This window comes from Leopardus geoffroyi, chromosome B3, assembly GCF_018350155.1.
Source record: "Leopardus geoffroyi isolate Oge1 chromosome B3, O.geoffroyi_Oge1_pat1.0, whole genome shotgun sequence".
Lineage (NCBI taxonomy): Eukaryota > Metazoa > Chordata > Mammalia > Carnivora > Felidae > Leopardus > Leopardus geoffroyi.
The window spans coordinates 29,766,647-29,789,248 of record NC_059337.1 but is presented as its reverse complement, the minus strand read 5'-3'; the positions used below and the strand labels follow the sequence as shown (position 1 = coordinate 29,789,248).

The window sequence follows — 22,602 nt, the reverse complement described above, 5'->3', positions numbered from 1 at the left end:
ATCCAATGGCAAATTAAGATATGTCTTAAAACGGGCACTTGGGTGGCTCGGTTGGTTGAGTGTCCGACATTGGCACAGGTCATGATCTCATGGTTCGTGAGTTCAGGCCCCACATCAGGCTCTGTGCTGACAGCTCAGAGCCTGGAACCTGCTTTGGATTCTGTGTCTCCCTCTCTCTCTGCCCCTCTCCGACACACGCTCTCTCTCTGCCTCTCAAGAATAAAGAAAACTAATAAAAAAAAATTTAAAACAAAAGAAAAATAAAACACAATATTCAGTAACCTATGGGATGCAGCAAAAAGCAAATGTTAGATGCTAGATGCTATAAATGCTTGTATTAAGAAAAAGTGTTGAAGTAAACAACATTATATCACAAGGAACTAGGAAAAGAAGAGACTTAGGTGAAATTTAGTAGAGGAAGGAAATAACAAAGAAAAATCAGAAGTAGAGACCAGAGTAAACAATAATATAACATTGAAAGTCATGACTGGTTTTTCCAAAAAAAAAAAAAAAAAAAGGAAATAAAATTGGCAATACTTTACATTAATTAAGAAAAAGGAGAGAAGACACATAAGCCAAAATGAAAAATAGAAGAGAAAACAATACAACAGATGATAACAGATTACTATAATTATATATTAATAAATCAAATAACTAGAAGAAAACCAAACAAACAAAATTCCTAAAAACGTACAAGTTACCAAGATTGAGTCATGAATCTTGAATCTAAGAAGTAGGAAATCTTCTTAGACCAATAACAAAAATGAAAGTTGAATTGGGAATCAAAACTCTGAGCACAGAAAAGTCTAAGACCACATGGTTTCATGGGTGGAATTCTACCAAACATTAAAAAAAAAACCAATGACAATATTTACCAAATCTCATAAATAATGGAAGAGAGGAAACATATTCAAAATCATTCCATGAGGCCAGTACTGTTCTGATAACAAAGCAGGATAAAGACAATACAAGAAAAAAAAGTCTAGTTTGTCCCATATAAGTATTGCTACTTGGACTTTATTTTGACATCCATTTGAGTGATAAATGTTTCTCCACTCCCTCACTTTCAATCTTCAGGTGTCTTTAGGTCTAAAATGAGTCTCTTGTAGGCAGCATATAGAGGGGTCTTATTTTTTTAATCCCTTCTGACACCCTATGTCTTTTGATTGGAGCATTTGGTCCATTTACATTCAAAGTAATTATTGATAGATATGTATTTATTGCCATTTTATTACTTGTTTTGTTGTTTTTAATGGAGATTTCCTCTGATCCTTTCTTGCCTTTGTCACTTTTGGTCTTTGTACTCAAAGAGTCCCCTTTAATATTTATTGCAGGGCTGGTTTAGTGGTCATGAACTCCTTTAATTTTTGTTTGGGAAGCTCTGTATCTCCCCTTTTATTCTGAATGATAGCCTTGCAGGATAGAGTATTCTTGGCTGCATACTTTTTCCATTTAGCACATTGAATGGAGCATGCCACTTACTTCTGGCTTGCCAGTTTTCTGTGGAGAGATCTATTGCTAACCTGATGGATGTTCTTTTGTAAATTAAGGACTTCTTTTGTCTTGCTGCTTTTAGGATTTTTTCTTTCACTGTATTTTAAAATTTGATTACAATATGTCTTGGTGTTGGCCCGCTTTTGATGATTTTGATCAGAGTTCCCTGTGCTCCTGGATCTTGATGTCTGTTTCCTTTCCCAGATTACAGAAATTTTCTGCTGTTATTTCTTGAAATAATATTTTATACTTTCTGGGACTCCTCTGATATGAATGTTTTTATATTTGATGGGGTCACTGAGTTCCCTAAGTCTATTCTTGTGTTGCATAATTATTTTTTCTTTTGTTCAGCTTCATTATTGTTGATTATTTTATCTTTTAGGTCACTAGTTCATTCCTCTGCTTCTTCCAGCCTGCTGTTCATTGCATCAAGCCTGTTTCCAATCTCATTTATTTCATTCATCTCTGGTTGATTTTTTTTAAACTCTTTTATCTCTGTTGTAAGGGTCTCACTGATGTCTTCTATTCTTTTCTCAAGCCCAGTGAGTATCTTTATGATTATTGCTTTAAATTCTCCATCAGGCATGTTACTTATATCTGTTTTGCCTTATCTTGTTTTCATTTGGGATAAATTCCTCTGTCTTGGCATTTTATCTGGTATCTGCCTTCTTCTCTGTGTTAGAAAAGCCAGTTATGTCTCCTTCTCCTGAAAGTAATGGCCTTATGTACTGCCCAGGGCCTGGCGCTTCAGGGATTGGCTCTGGTGTGTGCTATACATGCTTTACTGTTGCGTTTTGGCTGCTCTGTCCTTTAGGCCAGTTGTCTGTAGAGCCTCTCCTTGCCTGCTGGGGGCAGTGTTTGGTCCCTGGCCTGAATGTGGTAAGTTTTAACTAGATGTGCTCTGGTGTGTTTGTGCATTAAGACCTGACACCAACTCCACCAGAACCAAGGTCTTGTAGAACTCTCTGGTCAGGAGACATGGTGTGGGCAGGGGTTTGTGCTGTTTTTCTGGGAGAGGGACTCACCACACTAGGGCTGAGGCAAGCTTGACTGAGAAGGGCAGTCCCGCTAGAGCACAGATGTGTGGGACTTGGTGGAAGCAACTTAGGCAGCCAGTGTTGGCGCTGAGCTGCTTCCCTCAGATGGCCTTGTGTTCATGCTGAGGGGTGTTGGAGGGAAATGGCTTCAGCCAGCTCCTTTGTTCCTGGACAGCAGTCTCCATGAATGTTGCCTCTCTGGGAAACACTCCTAGAATAGGGAATAATCTCACCACTGTGTGCCCCTGCTGTTCTTCAGATCACTGTTTCCACACTGACTGTCCCTGGGGTTGTTTGCCTGCCTCCTCTCCAGGAGCGGGTTGTGCCCTCCAGGCTCTATCCCAGCTAAGCCTGCTGACCTTTAAAACTCTAACGTTTAAACCCTGCTGGTTGCAAGAGCTCAGAAAATTCAGTCCCTCTCTGTTTCCAAGCTAGTGGCTTTGGGGAAACGTTCTCCTTGTGTGTTCCTGGACTTGTCTTTTTCTCTCGCCCGTCCTCGCGACCACAGCTCCTTCCTCTCTGCAGCACCCATGATCTGTTTCTCCCCTAACCCATGTCTGTACTTCCTACTTTGTTTGATATGGCCTCTTCTCTCTTTACTTGTGGAGTATGTCCTGTCTTCAGGGTGATTTCGGGGGTATTTAGGATGATTTGATAGATACCTAGTTGTGTTCCTGGGACAAGATGAGCCTAGGGTCTTCCTACTTCACTGCCATTTTGGGTTCTTTCTGAGAGCTTTCAGAATTTTTTGCATAATTGTTCAAAAATTACATTTAGAAATAAAATTCTTAGGGCCAGAAGGACTTAGAGTTCATACAAAAACAATAGGAAATCATTTTTTAGCACTTTAACCATTACAGAGTATTTTTTTAAATTTTTCTAATGTTTGTTTATTTTTGAGAGAGAGAGAGAGAGAGAGAGAGAGAGAGAGAGACAGAGCATGAGCAGTGGAAGGGCAGAGAGAATGGGAGACACAGAATCTGAAGCAGGCTCTAGGCTCTGAGCTGTCAGCACAGAGCCTGACATGGGGCTCGAACCCATAAACCGTGAGATCATGACCTGAGCCAAAGTCGGACACTTAACTGACTGAGCCACCCAGGCGCCCCACAGAGTATTTTTGTATATAATGCAACTGACAAGTTGGAAGTTGTTATTTTCATTTTACAAATCAAGAAATTGAATCTTGGAAAAAGTAAGAACTCAGCATTACTCACATTTTAATTGCAGAGGCTGAAATAGAATCTAAGGTATTTACTTTTTTTCTGTTCCACTAATAAAAAGCAAATGATACATACCTTGCTATCACTAAGCATTCAGGATATGTATGTTGATAAGAGGGATTTCTTCAGAATGAAAGTAACTGTAAATGTTTTAAATATTTTTCTATTAATTTTTAATGCCCAGTGAATAATCTTGAGCTCTTCTGAGGTATACTATGAGTACGGCAGAATTATATAGTAATAGTATCAGGCCAATATGTTTCTTTTAAATTTACTTGATTTGTCTCTGCTGTTAATGACAAGTAGGTTGGTCTTCCTCTTAAAATATATAGACTATATAGTATTTTGATTTGGTGATTATTGTAACTATAAGAGGTATATAGCTTTTTTCTGGTTTTGAACTGTTTGTTAACAGGTAAGAAAATTACATCTACAGTTCATTTTTAAGGTGATAATTGTGTTCAAATATTTGTTTTTCACTCTTCCTTATTACATTTTAGGCCAGCATGGGCAGTGGGAGTGTATCTTTCTGTGGCATGTCTATGGACTGGAATGATGTCCTTGCAGATTATGAAGGTATTGTGTGTGTATGCCTGTGTGCATTGTCTGTGTGCAGCTAAAAGGGTTTAAAATAGATTATCTTATTATGTGGAGTTTATATGTGTAAAATAAATAATTTACAGTGGGAATGCTGATGCCTTTTAAAAGCCTGTTCTCAAATGTTGGTTTTATAGAACTGTGTGGTTAAACAGTAATGGTGGTTTTCTTTTTTTCTGGGCAGCTCGTGAAACTTGGCGCCAAAATACATCCTGGGGGGATATTGTAGAGGAGGAACCTGCTAGACCTCCAGGCCATGGAATTCACATGCATGAAAAACTTTCCTCACCATCTCGTAAAAGGTCTGGCCTTTGAAAATTAATTTGAAATGTTTCACAAGAGGGAAACTGACTAGTCTTTAGTAAAATTGCTATACAACATTTTAAGGCATATTATTCAGGATAGTTACAGATCTATTGAAAAGTGACAATGTTTTCCTGAAATGTTAAGCCAAAATTAGTTGTGTGTACTTCCTGTATTTATTTTAAGAATGTTGAAGACTAAAAATATTTTTGGCTTTATCATGTAAACATTTGTGTCTTCTATCCATTTGTTTGTGTTAATAGAACAATTGCAGAATCTAAGAAAAAACATGAAGAAAAACAAATGAAAGCACAGCAGCTAAGGGAAAAGTTACGTGAAGAGAAAACATTAAAGCTTCAGAAATTATTAGAAAGGGTGAGTTTTTATTTTTTTTTCATTTATTTATTTTTTTCAACGTTTTTATTTATTTTTGGGACAGAGAGAGACAGAGCATGAACGGGGGAGGGGCAGAGAGAGAGGGAGACACAGAATCGGAAACAGGCTCCAGGCTCTGAGCCATCAGCCCAGAGCCTGACGCGGGGCTGGAACTCACGGACCGCGAGATCGTGACCTGGCTGAAGTCGGACGCTTAACCGACTGCGCCACCCAGGCGCCCCCAGAAAGGGTGAGTTTTTAATATTTAGAAAATTTTGACAGCCTTAAATTGATGGACTCATTTTTAACTTGACTATTTTTTGGGTCTAAGAGAAGCTAGCAGAACTATAAAAATTAAATTTTCTGGGAAACAAAAGCATTTCTACCTATTGAATTACAGAAGGTTACCTGCAAAAAAGAAAAAAAATTGACATTTCTAAATTAGCTAGTAAATTGATGTTTGCAGAGTTGGCATGGATTATTGAAGTTGCATTTTGTCCTTTCTTGTTTTCATTGGGGCGTTTCTTCGGGGAGTCTTGTGGACAATGTAGGATGAATTGGTAGGATAGTTTTGAGCTTCAGATGATCAGGTTTGAATAAGTTGGGGCACTAATTGAATTTATAAAGAGATTTTTAGAATATTTAGAGAAGTGCAACTTCTGATCAGTGTGATATAGTAGAAAGAACATGGGATTTGGAGATGGCCAAGCAGGGTTCAAATCCTGGTTTTACCACATAATAAAATATGATGCACTGGGCAAGTTACTTGACAATATTACATTTCAGTTTCTTTCTTTCTTTTTCAAATTAAAAAGAATTTTTTATGTTTATTTATTTATTTTTAGAGAGAGAGAGAGAGAGAGAGCGAGAGAGAGAGCGAGCTGGTGAGGGGCAGAGAGAGAGGGAGAGAGAAATCCCAAGTAGGCTCCACACTGTCAGTATAGAGCCCTGTGCGGGCTTGAACTCACAAACTGTGAGATCATGACCTGAGCCAAAACCAAGAGTCGGACGCTTAACCAACTGAACTACCCAGGCACCCTTCAGCTTCTGTATTTTTAAAATGAAAATTTTAATTATTAACATGATGTGATGATTAAATATGGCAAGTGTGTATAACAATGGCATAGTATTATGATGGCTGATGCTCAGTGTCTGGTCATTCTTACTGTTATGTCAAAGTGGCAAATATAGGCAAATACTGTATTAGTTACATGTGCTATATAACAAAAGACCTCAAAACTTAGCCACAGAAAACAGATGTTTATCACATTATATGTGATGCAAGAGAACCAGGAGTGGCTTGCCTAGTGATTTTTATTCAGAGTCTTTCATGAATTTGCAGTCAAGCTGTCATTTGGAGCTACAGGATCTACTTCTGGACTCACTCATGTGGTTGTAGGCAGGCCTCAGGTCCTCTTTAGCAGTTGGCTGTAGACTTCAGTTATTTGCCATGTGGGCCTTTTCATAGCCCAAGTGTCCTTATGACATAGCCCCTGGCTTCCCCACAGAAAGTAATCCAGGAGGAAGGGAGGAAAGGAGAAGGGGACAAAGACAAAGACAGAGACAGAGAGAAGGAAAGAACAAATGAGCTGCCAAATTCGAAGCTGCCCTTGCCTCTTATAACCTAATCCTGGAAGTGATAAACCATCACTTTTGCTGTATTCTGTTGGTTGCAATCCTGGTACAACGTGGGAGGGAATTAGACAAGGATCTGAGTACTAGGTGGCTGGATCGTTGGGAGCCATCTTGGAGTCTGTGTACTTCAAGTACCTAAAACAACATGACGAAAGATGTGTGACTGTCACAGTATATGGGGAACTCCTTTGTTACCTTCTAGTACTAGAAAAGAGTACTAATATGCATAGGTTAAAATATTATTTGCATTGGGGTGCCTGGCCGGCTCAGTCGATGGAGCATATGAGTGACTCTTGATCTCGGGGTTGTGAGTTCAAGCCCAATGTTGTATGTAGAGATTCCTTAAAAATAAAATCTTGGGGTGCCTGGGTGGTTCAGTCAGTTAAATGTCTGACTTTGGCTTAGATCATGATCTCACGGTTCGTGGGTTCTAGCCCCACCCTTGGGCTCTGTGCTGACAGGTCAGAGCCTGGAGCCTGCTTCGGATTCTGTGTCTCCCTCTCTCTCTGCCCCTCCCTTGTTTTCTCTCTCTCTCTCAAAAAATAATAAACATTTAAAAATAAAATCTAAAAAAATATATTATTTACGTTACTTATGATGTGTAATTTAAATTTAGGAGAGATAGTTGGACCAAATAATCCCAATATTTTTAAAAAATGAGGTGTGGTATAAGATTCTCTTTAGTACAGTAGAAAAGTTGATTGGGAAAAGAAGGAAATCTGATTTTTCTCTTTACCTAATGCTTTATTTTATTTTATTTTATTTTATTTTATTTTATTTTATTTTGAGAGAGTGTGAGTGGGGGAGAAGGGCAGAGGAAAAGAGAGAGAGAATATATATTTTTTTAATGTTTATTTACTTAGAGTGAGCATGAGTGTGGAAAGGTCAGAGAGAGACAGAGAGAGACAGAGACAGAGACAGAGAATCCCAAGCAGCTTGCCACTGCCAGCGCAGAGCACAATGCAGGGCTTGAACCCACGAACTGTGAGATCATAACCTGAGCTGAAATCAAGAGTCAGATGCTTAACCAACTAAGTCACCCAGGCGCCCTGAGAGAGACAGAGAGAGAGAGAGAGAGAGAGAGAGAGAGAGAGAGAGAGGGAGAATCTTAAGCAGACTCTATGCTTAGCACAGAACCTGACACAGAGCTTGATCCCATGACCCTGGGATCATAACCTGAGGCAAAATCAAGAGTTGGATGCTCAAATGACTGAGCCACCTGGGTGCCTCTCTTTACCCGAATCTTAAGAATTTGTCATTATTATTATTTTGATCATTCAGAATCAATAAATCAAAATGAAAAACTGCATGTTGTAGGATTCTATAAGAGTTAATGTATTATTTAATTTCAGCTTTAGAGAAATGCTGTAACACAACTACAACTTCACCTCTTACTGTGTTTTTCAGGCAGGAAAAATTATATAGTTTAATTTCTTACATATATATATGTAATCTCCAAGTATTCCTGCAAACAGAATAATAAATTCTTGAAATTGTACAAGACATTAGAGCTTGTACAACTGGTACAACCTGGTTTAATTTTTCCATTAATTTTAATGATAAATCCCACCTTCCTTTTATATAATAGGTTGTTATTTCAACACTGTTTTACATATGTGGTCTCATCTGATCACCAGAATTCTTTGTGGGTCACAGAACTAAACATACTGAATCCCATTTTACAGGTGTGAAAACTGAATCTAGGAGAGGTGAAGTGCTGTTTCCAGTGTCACATTACCAATAATTTGCTGAGCAAGGGCTTTAAAGATCTGTGGTCTAGCTCTTAATCCAGTGCTGTTTCTGCATTATACTTTTTGAGGTTGTTAAATGCATAATTATGTAGCTAAAATTCAACTTCAGTTGAATGCTAGTTTTATTCCCACTCATGTTGAGCCAGCATTTGATTTTAGCTAGCAGGTGACCAAAGTATATTATGAACTCAAGCAGTCTGGCTTCCTAGTCTGTGTTCTCAATCATTAGTCATGCTCCTTTAGGTCTTTCTGGGTTCTAGAATTTATCATTCCGAAGCTGTTTATCAGTTTTCCCTTCTGTTAAATTACTATGTATGCTGAAATTAATGATATGATAACTCTGTATAGGAGAAAGATGTCCGGAAGTGGAAGGAAGAATTATTAGATCAGCGACGCAGGATGATGGAAGAGAAGTTACTTCATGCTGAATTTAAACGAGAGGTGCAGTTACAAGCAATTGTTAAAAAAGCACAAGAGGAAGAAGCTAAGGTAGATCTTAGGTGCTTTGAACATTGAATTAGTTACCCAAGTACTTTTTTTCAGTTGTTAATATGAGAAGTAATATTTATGAAGTGTTTATTCTGTGCCAGAATAACAGGCTCACTAAAACTTATTAGGTGCAATATCATATACTTATAGTAATCCTGTGAGGTATATATTATGTTTTTATAGCTTTTTTTGAGGTGCAATTGACAGACAATAAATAGCACATATGTAAAGCTTCAATTTGATGAGTTTTGACATGTATATATTCCTGAAACCATCAGCACAGTGAAGATAATAAACAGTTCCATCACCCTCAGAAGTTTGTTCATTCTTCTTTGTATTCATTCCTTCCTCCAACTCTGTTACTGTGCAATTGCTGATCTGTTTTTTGTCATTATACATGTTAGCAGTTTCTAGAATTTTATATGAATGGAATCGTACAGTATATATTCTTTTCCTCTGGCATCTTTCACTCAACATAGTTATATTGAATGTAATCCATACTGTTGTGTATATCAGTTCCTTTTCATTGCTGAGAAGTGTATCATTGTATAGAAATACCATAATTTGTTAATCCAGTAACCTGTTGATGGGTATTTGCTTACTTTCTAATTTTTGGCCATTAAAGATCTAGGTGCTGTGAATCATCATGTGTAAATCTTTGTGCAGATGTGTGCTTTCATTTTCTTGGGTGAATACCTAAGAATGAATTAGCAGAGCATCATGATAGGTTCATGTTGAACTTTTGAAGAAACAGTTTTCCAAAATGGTTATCATATAAGTTTCCTCTACTATCTGAAAGTAGAGTGTTCCTATGAAACCTTTTGTAACCTGAAATGCCATAAAGATGCAATTACCATTAATTTATATGGAAAAAAATTTGAGCATTCCCGACCCCACAATAACCTCTTTTAGTCTTTTCTGATATGTTAGAACACTACTTGCTAATGGATGCACAAAATAAATTGAGATAAAGCACAGATGTTCACACAGTTCAAAACTATGGTGGCCTAAAGCTGAGATGGTGAGTGTAGCTCCTGGAGAATAAGTGTGGCAGTCCACTCTCTCTCACTATTTGGGGTGTGCTAGCTCTGTAATGGCTCCCTGTAAAACACTGAATATAGTTTTTGCTTTTTGCCTTTTTTCATTAAGCAGAAATTCTTTTTGGATTTCTTTTCTTTTGGTTAGGGAAAACAAGTATAATGTAGGTCTCTTGTAAAAGCGAAGTGGTGTAATGAGAACTTTTGGAAAGCAGGGGATTTTTGTAGTGGATGAGGGTTCTAATTAACCACATTCTCACCAACATTTGACATGATTACACACTGTAATTTTAGCCACGTAAGTTTACTATGTGTGTACAGTATCTCATTTGGTTTTAATTTTCATTTTTGAACATCTTTTCTTGTGCTTATTTCATATCTTTAGCTCTTGTTTGGTGAAATGTTTGTTCAAATATCTTGTACATTTATTAAAGTTGGATTGTTTTATTGTTGAGTTTTTTCAGCTTTACTGAGGTATAATTGACAAATAGTAAGGTATATAAAGTATACAACATGATGATTTGATATCCATATACATTGTGAAAGGATTCCCCTCATCAAGTTAAATAATGCATCCATCACCTCACATGTTTATCTTTTATGCGTGTCTGTGAGCGAGAGAACATTTAAGTTCTATTCTCTTAGCATATTTCAATTAGTGTTATCAACTGTAGTTACTGTGTTATGCATTAGATCTTCAGGACTTATTCTTCTTATAACTGAAAGTTTATACCTTTTTACTAACCTCTCCCTATTTCTTTCTCTACCCTTAGCCCCTGGCAGCCACATTTCTACTCTCTATTTTTATGAGTTCAACTTTTTTTTTAGATTCCATATTTAAGTGATACCGTGCAGCATTTGTCTTTCCTTGTCTTGTTCATTTAACTTAGCATATTGCCCTCCAGTTTTATCCACATTGTCACAAATGAAAAGATTTATTAGAGGACTTTATGTATTTTAGATACTAAGATCTATGTTTTGCAAATACTTCCTCGCAGACCTTGGATTGCCTTTTCTTTTTCTTAAAAGTATCTTTTGAAGTTTTAAAAATTGATCAAGTCCAATATATTAACTTTTTTTTTTTCTGTACCATGTGTCTTTTGTGTCCTATTTAAAAAATCTTTACCTGAATTTAAGGTCGCTAAGATTTTCTCTTAATTTTTTTGTAGGAGTTTTAAATTTTACAATGACATCTGTGTCCTCTTTTGAATTAAATTTTGTATCTGGTGCAAGATGGGGTTGAGGTTCATATTTTCATAGGGATATCTAATATTCAAGTACCAGTTGAAAAGATTGTCCTTTTTACATTGAATTGCCTTAGGACCCTTGTTGAAAGCTATTTGCCATATACTGTATGGGTTTGTTTCTATTTTGTTTCATTTGTCTCGATGCCTTTTTTTATGCCAATGCCATTTTATCTTGATTACTGTTATAATATCCTGTTACATTGATACATGTCTCTTTAGTGCTTTGAAGTTTTTAGTATGCAAAAAGTTTTTCAACTCATTTAAATTTATTCCTGAGTATGTACTCTTATAGACATGATTGCAGATTGGAATTGTTTTCTTTTCTTTTTTTTAATCTTGTCTCATTTTATTTGTTTGTTTATTTATTTCCAAGTTAATATGTAGTGTAGTATTGGTTTCAGGAGTAGAATTTAGTGATTCATCACTTACATGTAACACCCAGTGCTCCTCCCAACAAGTGCCCTCCTTAATGCCCATCACCCATTTAGCCCATCCCTGCCCCACCACCCCTCCAGCAACCCTCAGTTGTTCTCTGCATTTAAGAGTCTTTTATGGTTTGCCTTCCTCTCTGGTTTTTTTTTTTTTTTTAATTTTTTTTTCAACGTTTATTTATTTTTGGGACAGAGAGAGACAGAGCATGAACGGGGGAGGGGCAGAGAGAGAGGGAGACACAGAATCGGAAACAGGCTCCAGGCTCTGAGCCATCAGCCCAGAGCCTGACGCGGGGCTCGAACTCACGGACCGCGAGATCGTGACCTGGCTGAAGTCGGACGCTTAACCGACTGCGCCACCCAGGCGCCCCCTTCCTCTCTGTTTTTATGTTATTTTTCTTTCTCCCCCTATGTTCATCTGTTGTATTTCTTAAATTCCGCCTGAGTGAAATCATGTAATATTTGTCTTTCTTTGACTTATTTTGCTTACCATAATACGCTGTAGTTCCATCCACATTGTACCCTATGACCCAGCAATTGCACTACTACGTATTTGTCCGAAGGATACCAAGATGCTGATTCGAAGGGGCACATGCACACCAGTGTTTGTAGCAGTACTATCAACAATAGCCAAATTATGGAAAGAGCCCAAATGTCCATTGACTGATGAATGGATAAGGAAGATGTGGGTGGATACACACACACACACACACACACACACACACACACACACACACAATGGAATATTTCTCAGGGATCAAACAGAATGAAATTGTTTTCTTAACTTCATTTTCAGATTGTTTACTGCTCGTGTACAGAAATAGAGTTGAATTTTATATGTTGATCATGTTTCTTACAGCTTTGTTTGAACTGGCTCTTTACTTCTAATAGCTTTTTAGTGGATTCTTTAGGATTTTCTGTCTCCAAGATCATGTTATCTGCGAATAGATACACTTTTACTTCTTTTCCAACCTGAATGTCTTTGATTTGTTTTTCTTGCTTTTTGTTCTAGGTAGAACCTGAAATACAGTGTTGAAGTGGTAAATGTGGACATGACATCCTTGTCTTATTCCCAGTCTTTAGATGAAGTATTTAGTCTTTTATCATAAAGTATGATGTTAGGTGTGGGGTTTTCATAGATGCCTTTCATCAGATTGAGGAAGTTCCTTTTTATTCCTATTTTGTTGCATGTTTGTATCATAAAAGGGTGTTGGATTTTGTCAAATGCTTTTCTGCATCTATTGCAAAATAATATAGTTTTTGTTCTCTTGATATTTTCTGTATTACATTAATTGAATTTGATATGTTTTATGTATTTCCCTAATTTTTTAGTTGTTTAAGGTGGTTGCTTTTTCTGGCCTTAAAAATATTCTTAAGGTCTACTAGAAATGTAATTTCCTTGAGACATGTACCAAATATATTCATTTTAGTCCTGTTATATAATCAAGATATAATTTTTATCTCATATACACCTTCTGTGAGTTTGTGAAGTAAGTTAATAGTCATTTCAAATTCCTTATTTTTGGGGTATATACATGGTTGAAAGCAAAACATCCACTGTTTAGTTGATAGTGACTATTATTATAACCTACATTAATCAGGACCCGATTTTTTCACTTGGAACATCTACTCATTATTACAGTAGACTTTAATTTTTTTATGAGGAATAGATCTCCTTTTCCTGATTTCTGGCAGTAGCCCTCTTCCATGTGCTATGTCCTCTTGCCTGCTCTTTGAATTTGCTTCATTACTTCTTGTGCCTACTCCTTTGCTTTTTTTCCTCTAGACTACCTACTTGTATACTCCAGTTCTGCAGATTATCTATTCTGGCCTTTTGTGAATCTGCAGATTCCTTGGAAAGAGTGGGCTGAGCTGATTTTCACCACCTCATCACCCATATCTTCTTGAATTTTTTATAATACCATTTTCCCTCTATGCTATACATAGAATACATACATAGAATAGTATCACCGTAGTATAGAATGTTATCACTAAGTTTAAAAGACTTTTCTGAATCTTTCCATTATGAATCCCGTGAAATAACATTTTCTAGAATATTCTGCACTACCTTGATTTTCTTTATGTTTTCTAACTAATCCTTTACTGTCTTTCCTTTTTCATTTAATGCCTAAGTTTTACTGACTTCAGCCCATTTCACTTGTTCTTTTCCTCGAGTATGACAATCATTATCTTGCTTTAACTGTCATCTCTCTAGTGACTCCTAGATTTGCATCTTTAGCCCCAACCCCTAATCTTTACTTTTATTTCTTTTGATGTTTGGGAATATTTGTTTTGAATTTTAATTCCCATTTAAATAACATACAGGTGTACAATAATTTCAGGTGTACAATATAGTGGTTTAACAATTCTATACATTACTCACTGCTCATCATGATAAGTGTACTTTTAATCCCCTTCACATGTTTCACCTATTCCCCTACCCAGCTGCCCTCTGGCAGCCACCTGATTGTTCTCTAAGTGTCTGTTTTTTTGTTTCTCTCTTTTTTTCATTTGCTTTGTTTCTTAAATTCCACATAGAAGTGAAATCATATAGTATTTATCTTTTTCTGACTACTTTCGCTTAGCATAATACCCTCTGGATCCATCCATGCTGTTGCAAATGGCAAGGTTTCAATCCTTTTTATGGCTGAGTAATATTCCATTGTATATAAATACTACATATCCTTTACCTATTCATCTATCAGTGGACACTTGGGTTGCTTCCATAATGTAGATACTGTAAAAAATGCTGCAATGAACATAAGAGTACATATATCTTTTTGAATCAGTGTTTTCAGATTCTTTGGGTAAATACCCAGTACTAGGAGTACTAGGATTACTGGATCATATGGTAATTTTTAATTTTTTGAGGAACCTCCGTGCTGTTTTCCACAGTGGCTATACCAGTTTACACTCCCACGAACAGTGAATGGAGGGTTCCTTTTTCTCCACATCCTCTCCAACACTTGTTGCTTCTTGTGTTTTTGATTTTAACCTTTGTGACAGGTGTGAGGTGATATCTCATTGTGGTTTTCATTTGTGTACCCCTGAATATTAGTGCTGTTGAACAACTTTTCATATGTCTGTTGGCCATGTTGTATGTCTTCTTTGGAGGAATGTCTGTTCATGTCTTCTGCCCAGTTTTTAATTAGATTATTTGTTTTTGGGGATGTTGTATGAATTCCTATGTATATTGGATATTAACCCTTTGTTGGATATGTCATTTGCAAATATCTTCTACCATTCAGTAGGTTGTCTTTTAGTTTTGTTGTTTGCTTTGCAGAAACTTTGTTTTTTCTTATTTAAGTTTTTATTTAAATTCCAATTAACATACTGTGTAAGATTAGTTTCAGGTGTACAACATAGTGATTCAACACTTGCATACAATACCTGGTGCTCATCACAACCAGTGCACTCCTTATTCCCATCACCTGTTTCACCCATCCCTCTACCCATCCTCCCCTCTAGTAACTGTCTGTTCTCTATAATTTAGAATCTGTTTCTTTGTCTCTCTCACTTTATCTGTTTTTTTTTTTCCTTTTCTCATTTGTTTCTTAAATTCCACATATGAGTGAAGTAATTTGGTATTTGTCTTTCTCTGACTTATGTTCACCTAACATAATAGTCTCTAGTTCCATCCATGTCATTGCAGATGGCAAGATTTTATTCTTATTTATGGTTGAGTAATATTCAATTTTCCCTATATACATCACATCTTCATTATCCATTCATCAGTCTGTGGACACTGGGCTATTACTGTATTTGGCTATTGTACATAATGCTGCTATAAGCATTGTGGTTCACATATCCCTTTGAATTAGTATTTTTGTATTCTTTGGGTAAATACCTAGTAGCATAATTGCTGGGTTGTAGGGTAGTTCTATTTTTAACTTTTTGAGGAATCTCCATACTGTCTTCCAAAGTGGCTGCACCAGTTTATATTCCCACCAACAGTGCAAGAGGGTTCTGCTTTCTCCACAATCTTGTGAATATCTATTATTTCTTGTGTTGTTGATGTTAGCCATTCTGACAGGTGTGAGGTGCTTCTCATTGTAGTTTTGATTTGTATTTCCCTGATGATCAGTGATGTTGAGCATCTTCATGTGTCTGTTGCCATCTGGATGTCTTCTTTGGAAAAAATGCCTATTTATGTCCTCTGCCCACTTTTTAATTGAGGTATTCATTTTTTGGATGTTGAATTTTATAAGTTTTTAATATGTTTTGGATAGTAACCCTTTATCAGAGATGTCATTTCCAAATATATTCTCCCATTCCATAGGTTGTGTTTTAGCTTTATTGATTGTTTTCTTCACTGTATAGAAGCTTTTTATTTTGATGAGATCTCAGAGTTTATTTTTGCTTTTGTTTTCCTTGCCTTGGGAAATGTATCTAGTTGGACGTTGCTGTGGCTGATGTCAAAGAGGTTATTGCCTGTGTTCTCTACTAAGATTTTTATGGTTTTTCAGCTCTCACATTCAGGTTTTTCATCCATTTTGAATTTATGTTTGTGTATGGTGTAAGGAGGTGGTCCAGTTTCATTCTTTTGCATGTTGCTGTCCAGTTTTCCCAGTACCATTTGTTGAAGAGACTGTCTTTTTTCCATTGGATTTTCTTTCCTGCTTTATTGAAGATTAATTACCCATATAGTGAGTTCATTTCTGGGTTTTCTATTCCGTTCTATTGATCTATGTGTCTATTTTTGTGCCAGTACCATACTGTCTTCATCACTTTAGCTTTGTAATATAACTTGAAATCCAAAATTGTGATGCTTCCAGCTTTGCATTTCTTTTTCAAGATTGCTTTGGGTATTTGGGGTGTTTGTGGTTCCATGCAAATTTTAGGATTGTTTGTTCAAACTCTGTGAAAAATGCTGGTGGTATTTTGATAGGGTTTGGATTAAATGTATAGATTTCTTTGAGAAGCTTTTAAATTTGATATAGTTCCAATAGTTTATTTTTGTTTTTATTTCCCTTCCCTTGGGAGGTATATTTAGAAAAATGTTACCACAACTGATATCAGAGAAGTTATTCCCTATACTCTCCTCTAGAATTTTTATGGTTTCAGGTCTTACATTTAGGTCTTTAATCTTGAGTTTGTAAGAAAGTGGTCCAGTTTCATTTGCTAGCATGTAGCTGTCCAGTTTCCAGCACCATTTGTTGAAGAGACTCTTTTTTCCAATGTATATTCTTGGTTCCATTGTATAATCATGGGTTTATTTCTGGGCTCTCTCTTCTGTTCTACTGATCTGTGTGGTTTTGTGTGTGTGTGTGTGTGTGTGTGTGTGTGTGTGTGTGTGTATTTGTACCATAGTGTTTTGATTTCTACAGCTTTATATTATACCTAGAAATCTGGGATTGTGGTATCTCCAGTTTCATTCTTTTTTTTCAAGATTGCTTTGTTTATCTGAGACCTGATGTGGTTACATACACATTTTAGGGTTATTTGTTCTAGTTCTATTAAAAATGCTGTTGGTAGTTTGCTAGTGATTGCATAAAATCTGTAGATTGCTTTGGGTAATAAGGGCATTTGAACAATATTTCTTCTCCCAATCCATGAGCATGGACTATCTTTCCGTTTGTGTCATCTTCAATTTATCACTATTTTATAGTTTTCAGAAGGTCTTTCACCTTTTTGGCTAAGTTTATTACCAGGTATTTTATTATTTGTGGTACACTTATAAATGAGATTATTTTCTTAATTTATTTTTCTGCTACTTCATAGAAATTCTTCGTGTATAGAAATTCAATGGATTTCTATGTATTGATTTTGTATCCTGTGACCTTACTGAATTCATTTATCAGTTCTAGTAGTTCTTTTTGTCGAGTCTTTAGGGTTTTCTATATGTAGTATCATGTTATCTGCAAGTAGTGAATGTTACAATTTTTCCTTACCAATTTGGATGCCTTTTATTTCTTTTTGTTGCCTGATTCCTGTGGCTAAGGCTTCCAGGTCTATGTTGAATAAAAGTGGTGAGAGTAGACATCCCGTCTTGTTCCTGACCTTAGCTTTTCACCATTGAGTATGATGTTAGCTGTAGGTTTTTCATAGATGGCCTTTATTATGTTGAGGTATATTCCCTGTAAAACTACTGTGTTGAGAGTTTTTATTACAAGTGGATATTGTACTTTATCAAATGCTTTTTCTTCATCTTTTGAAATGATCATACAGTTTTTATTCTTTCTTTTGTTGATGTGATGTATCACGTTAATTGATTTGTGAATATTGAGCCATTTTTTTTTAATGTTTATTATTTATTTTTGAGAGACAGAGTGTGAGCAGGAGGAGGGGCAGAGAGAGAGGGAGACAGAGAATCCTGAGCAGGCTCCAGACTGTGAGCTGTCAGCACAGTGCCTGACGTGGGGCTTGAACCTACGGATCTCAAGATCATGACTTGGGCTAAAGTCGGTTGCTTAACTAGCTGAGCCACCCAGGTGCCCCTAATTTGTGAATATTGAACCATTCTTCCATCCCAGGAATAAATCCCACTTGATCGTGGTGAATGTTATTTTTAATGTATTGTTGGATTCACTAATATTTTGTTGAAGATTTTTGCATGTGTGTTCATCAGAGATACTCCCCTGTTCTCTTTTTTTGTGTTGTCTGGTATTGGTTTTGGTAACAGGGTAATTCTGGCCTCATGGAATGAATTTGGAAGCTTTTTTAACTCTTCTGTTTTTTTAGAATAGTTTGAGAAGTACAGGTTTTAATCCTTACTTAAATGTTTAAATTTCATTGCCTGTAATCTGTCAGTTCAAATTTTCTATTACTTCCTGAATGAGTTTTGGCAGGTTATAGGTTTCTAGGAATTTATCAATTTCTTCGAGATTGTCCAGTGTGGTCCTTTTTTTTTTTTTCTTTTTTCTGATGAGTCTGGCTAAAGGTTTACCAATTTTGATAATGTTTTCAAACAATGAGCTCCTGGTTTCATTACTCTGTTCTGTGTTTTGTTTTGTTCTGATTTTTTTTTTTTTTTTTTTTGGTTTTTATTGAATTTATTTCTGCTGCAATCTTTGTTATTTCATTCCTTCTACTGGCTTTGAATTTTGTTTGTTGTTCTTTTTCTAGCTCCTTTAGGCAGAAGGTTAGGGTATTTGAGGTTTTTCTTACTTATTGAGATAGGCCTGTATTTCTTTAAACTTCCCTCCTAAAATAGCTCTTTCTATATCCCAAGATTTTGGACTGTCCTGTTTTCATTTATCTCCAGGTTTTTTGATTTCCTCTTTGATTTCTTGGTTGACCCATTCATTGTTTTGTAGTATGTTATTTAACTTCTGTAGTATTTGTGTTTTTTCTAGATTTTTTCTTGTGGTTGAGTTCTAATTTCATAGAGTTTGATCAGAAAAGATGCATGGCATGACTTCAGTCTTTCTGAGGCTTGTTTTGTAGGGGCACAGTTGATCTTTGGATTCAGTTATCTATTGCTTGGTGATGGCTTTCAGTGTAACTCATCAGCTCACCACCTCTATCTTCCAAACCATCTACTTCCTGAAATACATATTTCAGATAATGATATCTCTAGTTTCCCATTCATTTAGACGTGGAAAAGTTTTGATCATATAGTTTGATTCACTGTTGTTACTGTTGTTGTTTTAAAAGATAAGCTAGTCTTGGGGCGCCTGGGTGGCTCAGTTGGTTGGGTGTCTGACTTCGGCCCGGGTCATGTTCTCATGGTTTGTGGGTTCGAGCCTTGTGTTGGGCTTTGTGCTGACAGCTCCTAGCCTGGAGTCTTTCAGATTCTATCTCCCCCTCTCTGCCCACCCCTGCTTGCATTCTCTCTCTCTCTCTCTCTGTCTCCCTCTCTCTCAAAAATAAATAAACGTTAAAAAAAATTTAATAGTTTTAAAGTTTATATATTTTTGAGAGAAGGCACACACGTGTGAGTGGGGGAGGGGCAGAGAGGGAGAGGGAGAGAGAATTCCAAGCAAGCTTCCTGCTGTTAGCACAGAACCCAACACGGAGCTCGATCTCAGGAACCATGATATCATGACCTGAGCCAAAATGGAGCCGGACTTTTAACTGACTGAACCACCCAGTTGCCCTGGGCTGTGTGGCATTTCTATCTGAATACATTTTGGCTAGAGATCAGTTACATAGTTCAAAATGGTTTTCCTTCAAAATTTTGTAGGTTTTATTTTCTTTAGCATTAACTACTTCTGGGGAGAAGCCTGAGGCCCAACTGATTTTTTTTTTTTTCCCTCTTCTTATAGGTGATTTGCATTTACTGCTTAGAAGCTTAGAAGAGTTATTCTTTTTCCTTAGTGTTTTGTAATTTAATATGGATATTCTTGGTACCGATTTTCTGAAAATTTTTTCATGACAACATGGCTTCTTTAAGTTCTCAATTTGCTTTTTTTTTCATGGAAAATTTTTTGTATTATATGTTGCAACATTTTCTTTTGTCTTTTTTAATTATAGATGTTATTCATGCTTATATTAGGCCATCTTCATTTGTTCTTTATATTAAAAGCTTGTTACTGATACATAAATTTTCGTTTTTAAATTCTGCATTAACTTATCAAAAGACTTAGCGATTTATTTTTTTGCCATCTTTATTTGTTCCATGCTTGTTCTAATTCAGTTAATTCTATGATGGTGTTACTTTTGTCCTCAGTTTGTTTCCTTAGCTTTCTAATCTTTTATTGTTATGTTGTTTTGTCATTTTTTTCTACCTTTAAATTCAGGTTTTTGTTAACTTCTATATTACAAAGTTTGCCTAGGGTATTTTCTGGTGTTTCGTGGGTTTTGTTTTCTTTCAGATTGGGTTTTTTTAGTTTCTAGTTAACTTCTTATCTATTATTTATTTATAGCTTTATTGAAATATCATTGACACATCAAAATTATATATATTAAGGTTTACAACTCATTTTAATATACATACACATTGTGGAATGATCACAACCCAGCTAACTAACATATCTATCACCTCTCCTTAGTTATCATTTGTATGTTTGCATATGTGCTGAAAAGATTTAAGATCTCTCTTCTTAGCACATTTCAAGAATACAGTATTGTTAAGTGTCATGATCATGCTGCACGTCTCTAAAACTTATTCATCTTCCATCATTGAGACTTTGTACCCTTTGACCAACATCACAGATTGAAATTATTTAACTTTTGCTCACTTTTCTAATTTTATTTTACTTATTTTTGTCTAGAACATTAAGTCCCATTTCTTTTTCTTTCATCTTGATTATGCTTAATGTGTGAGCCATGATACAGTATGATTCATTTTCCTTCAGTACTGCTGTTTGCCTTATACTTTTAGTACAGTTTGAGGGATGGTTTTGTTATTATCCTACTTAAAAAAGAGGCCACGTGGCAAGATAAGTGGGAAACCTTGGGTAGAACTGTATTCAAATTCTTGTCTGAGATGTATAACTTATCTAGTGATAGGTTTTATTCCATTCAGCATGGATTCCTGGAGTCTGTTCTTCTGTCAGAGTCAGTCCCAGTGTTTACTTCCCTGTTTTAGTCCATCATTTTCACTGCAGCATGCCTTCCCTCTGGCTTTCAAGAATGAGAAATTTGATCCCAACTGACATTTCCCTGCTTTATCTTTAGCTAAACTTTACTCATAAAACTTCACTTTCTAGCAAAACTTGGCTGGTAAGTATCAATATATGTGAAGTCGAGGTGTAGTGCATTTTCCACTATCTTGTTCCTAATTGTCACGCATTTGGTATATGTTGAAGGAAAATGATGTGATGCTCACTTTAAGTTTTGTCTTCTCAAACTCATTAGAAAAACATGTACATACCTACTTAAGTCTTAATGTAATTTATATAATTGCAATCATAATGAAATAAGTAGAACTTCACAAGATGTTTTTGTAAGAATCTTAATTCATTACTTGACCTAAAGCTATTTCATTGGCAGATCTTTATTCTAAATTACTTCTTACTAAGGCCAATGGATTTGTTATATACACTGGATTATTATCCATTTTGAGGTAAATATTAAAGGAAAAGACCCATATTTAATTTTTGTTTTCTTCCTTATTAGTGGTTTATATTTTTATATAATGACTGCTGTGGGGTTTCTTATTTTTGTGGTGTGTCTTAGACTTAACTTGATTTGAAACTCCTTTTCTTTGTTTTTATTGAAGGTAAATGAAATTGCCTTCATAAATACCCTTGAAGCCCAGAATAAGCGCCATGATGTCTTATCAAAATTGAAGGAATACGAGCAGAGGCTTAATGAATTACAGGAAGAACGTCAGCGAAGACAGGAAGAAAAACAAGCACGTGATGAAGCTGTTCAGGTAGAATTTATTCGGCAAGCAGTTATTGAGCACCTGCTGTATTCTAGGCTCTGAGCTAGGTGCTGATGATCCAAAATGGAGTGACACCTAATCTCTGACCCAAGGGTGCCTCATTTAGTATAGCACTGTGGAAATATGAGGTCTGATTGCCAAAAGACAATGTGTACCCCTTTAGATAAGGTAATCGGTGCTTTCGTCAGTACATAGCAGTCATAGAGTCTGAATCTCTAATCTCAACCAGATGAAGGACTAAATTGGACAGATTATTATCTATTCTTTTCTAATTGGGCTTTGTAAGAACAAGCTTCTTCCATTTAAAAAAGGAATGTGTTTGATTGAGTATAGGTAGCCTTACAGAACTGGGCAATCTTTATGCTTATGACAAGGAACATCTGTCATTTATTGGGCAATATCATCAGATACTTTAATTGCTTGGCTCTTGACCTCTGTAGTGAACCCTAATTTAGGTACCGTTTTCAGGATAGGAAGAACTGTACTAATGTTTATAAACTATTTTAGATCTTACTTAGTAGAAAGTCTTGCCCACAAGACTCTTTTAGGACTTGACATTTTTGTTTGTTTGTTTGTTTCTTTAAACTGGTGTCAAAGATTTTATTCAACTCAATTAATTGGTGAGGGATCCAGTAAGATGTTACAACCAGTGTGAGGGAGAATTCAAAGAATAGACCCATACGTGGGTGATCAGTAATGTTGAAATGAATTTG

The 22,602-nt window shown here is 36.1% G+C and overlaps 1 protein-coding gene across 6 annotated transcripts in view; it reads left to right on the top strand.

Annotated features, from left to right (window-relative positions):
- The window catches only part of SCAPER (S-phase cyclin A associated protein in the ER), a 522,269-nt gene that overhangs the window by 133,806 nt on the left and 365,861 nt on the right, over positions 1-22,602 (top strand). For all 6 annotated transcript variants that reach the window (XM_045448989.1, XM_045448990.1, XM_045448988.1 and 3 more), the window contains 5 exons: positions 4,252-4,327; positions 4,533-4,650; positions 4,915-5,026; positions 8,761-8,901; positions 21,722-21,877. In XM_045448989.1, the coding sequence (XP_045304945.1) occupies positions 4,252-4,327; positions 4,533-4,650; positions 4,915-5,026; positions 8,761-8,901; positions 21,722-21,877 (603 nt within the window). The remainder of the gene's footprint in view (positions 1-4,251; positions 4,328-4,532; positions 4,651-4,914; positions 5,027-8,760; positions 8,902-21,721; positions 21,878-22,602) is intronic.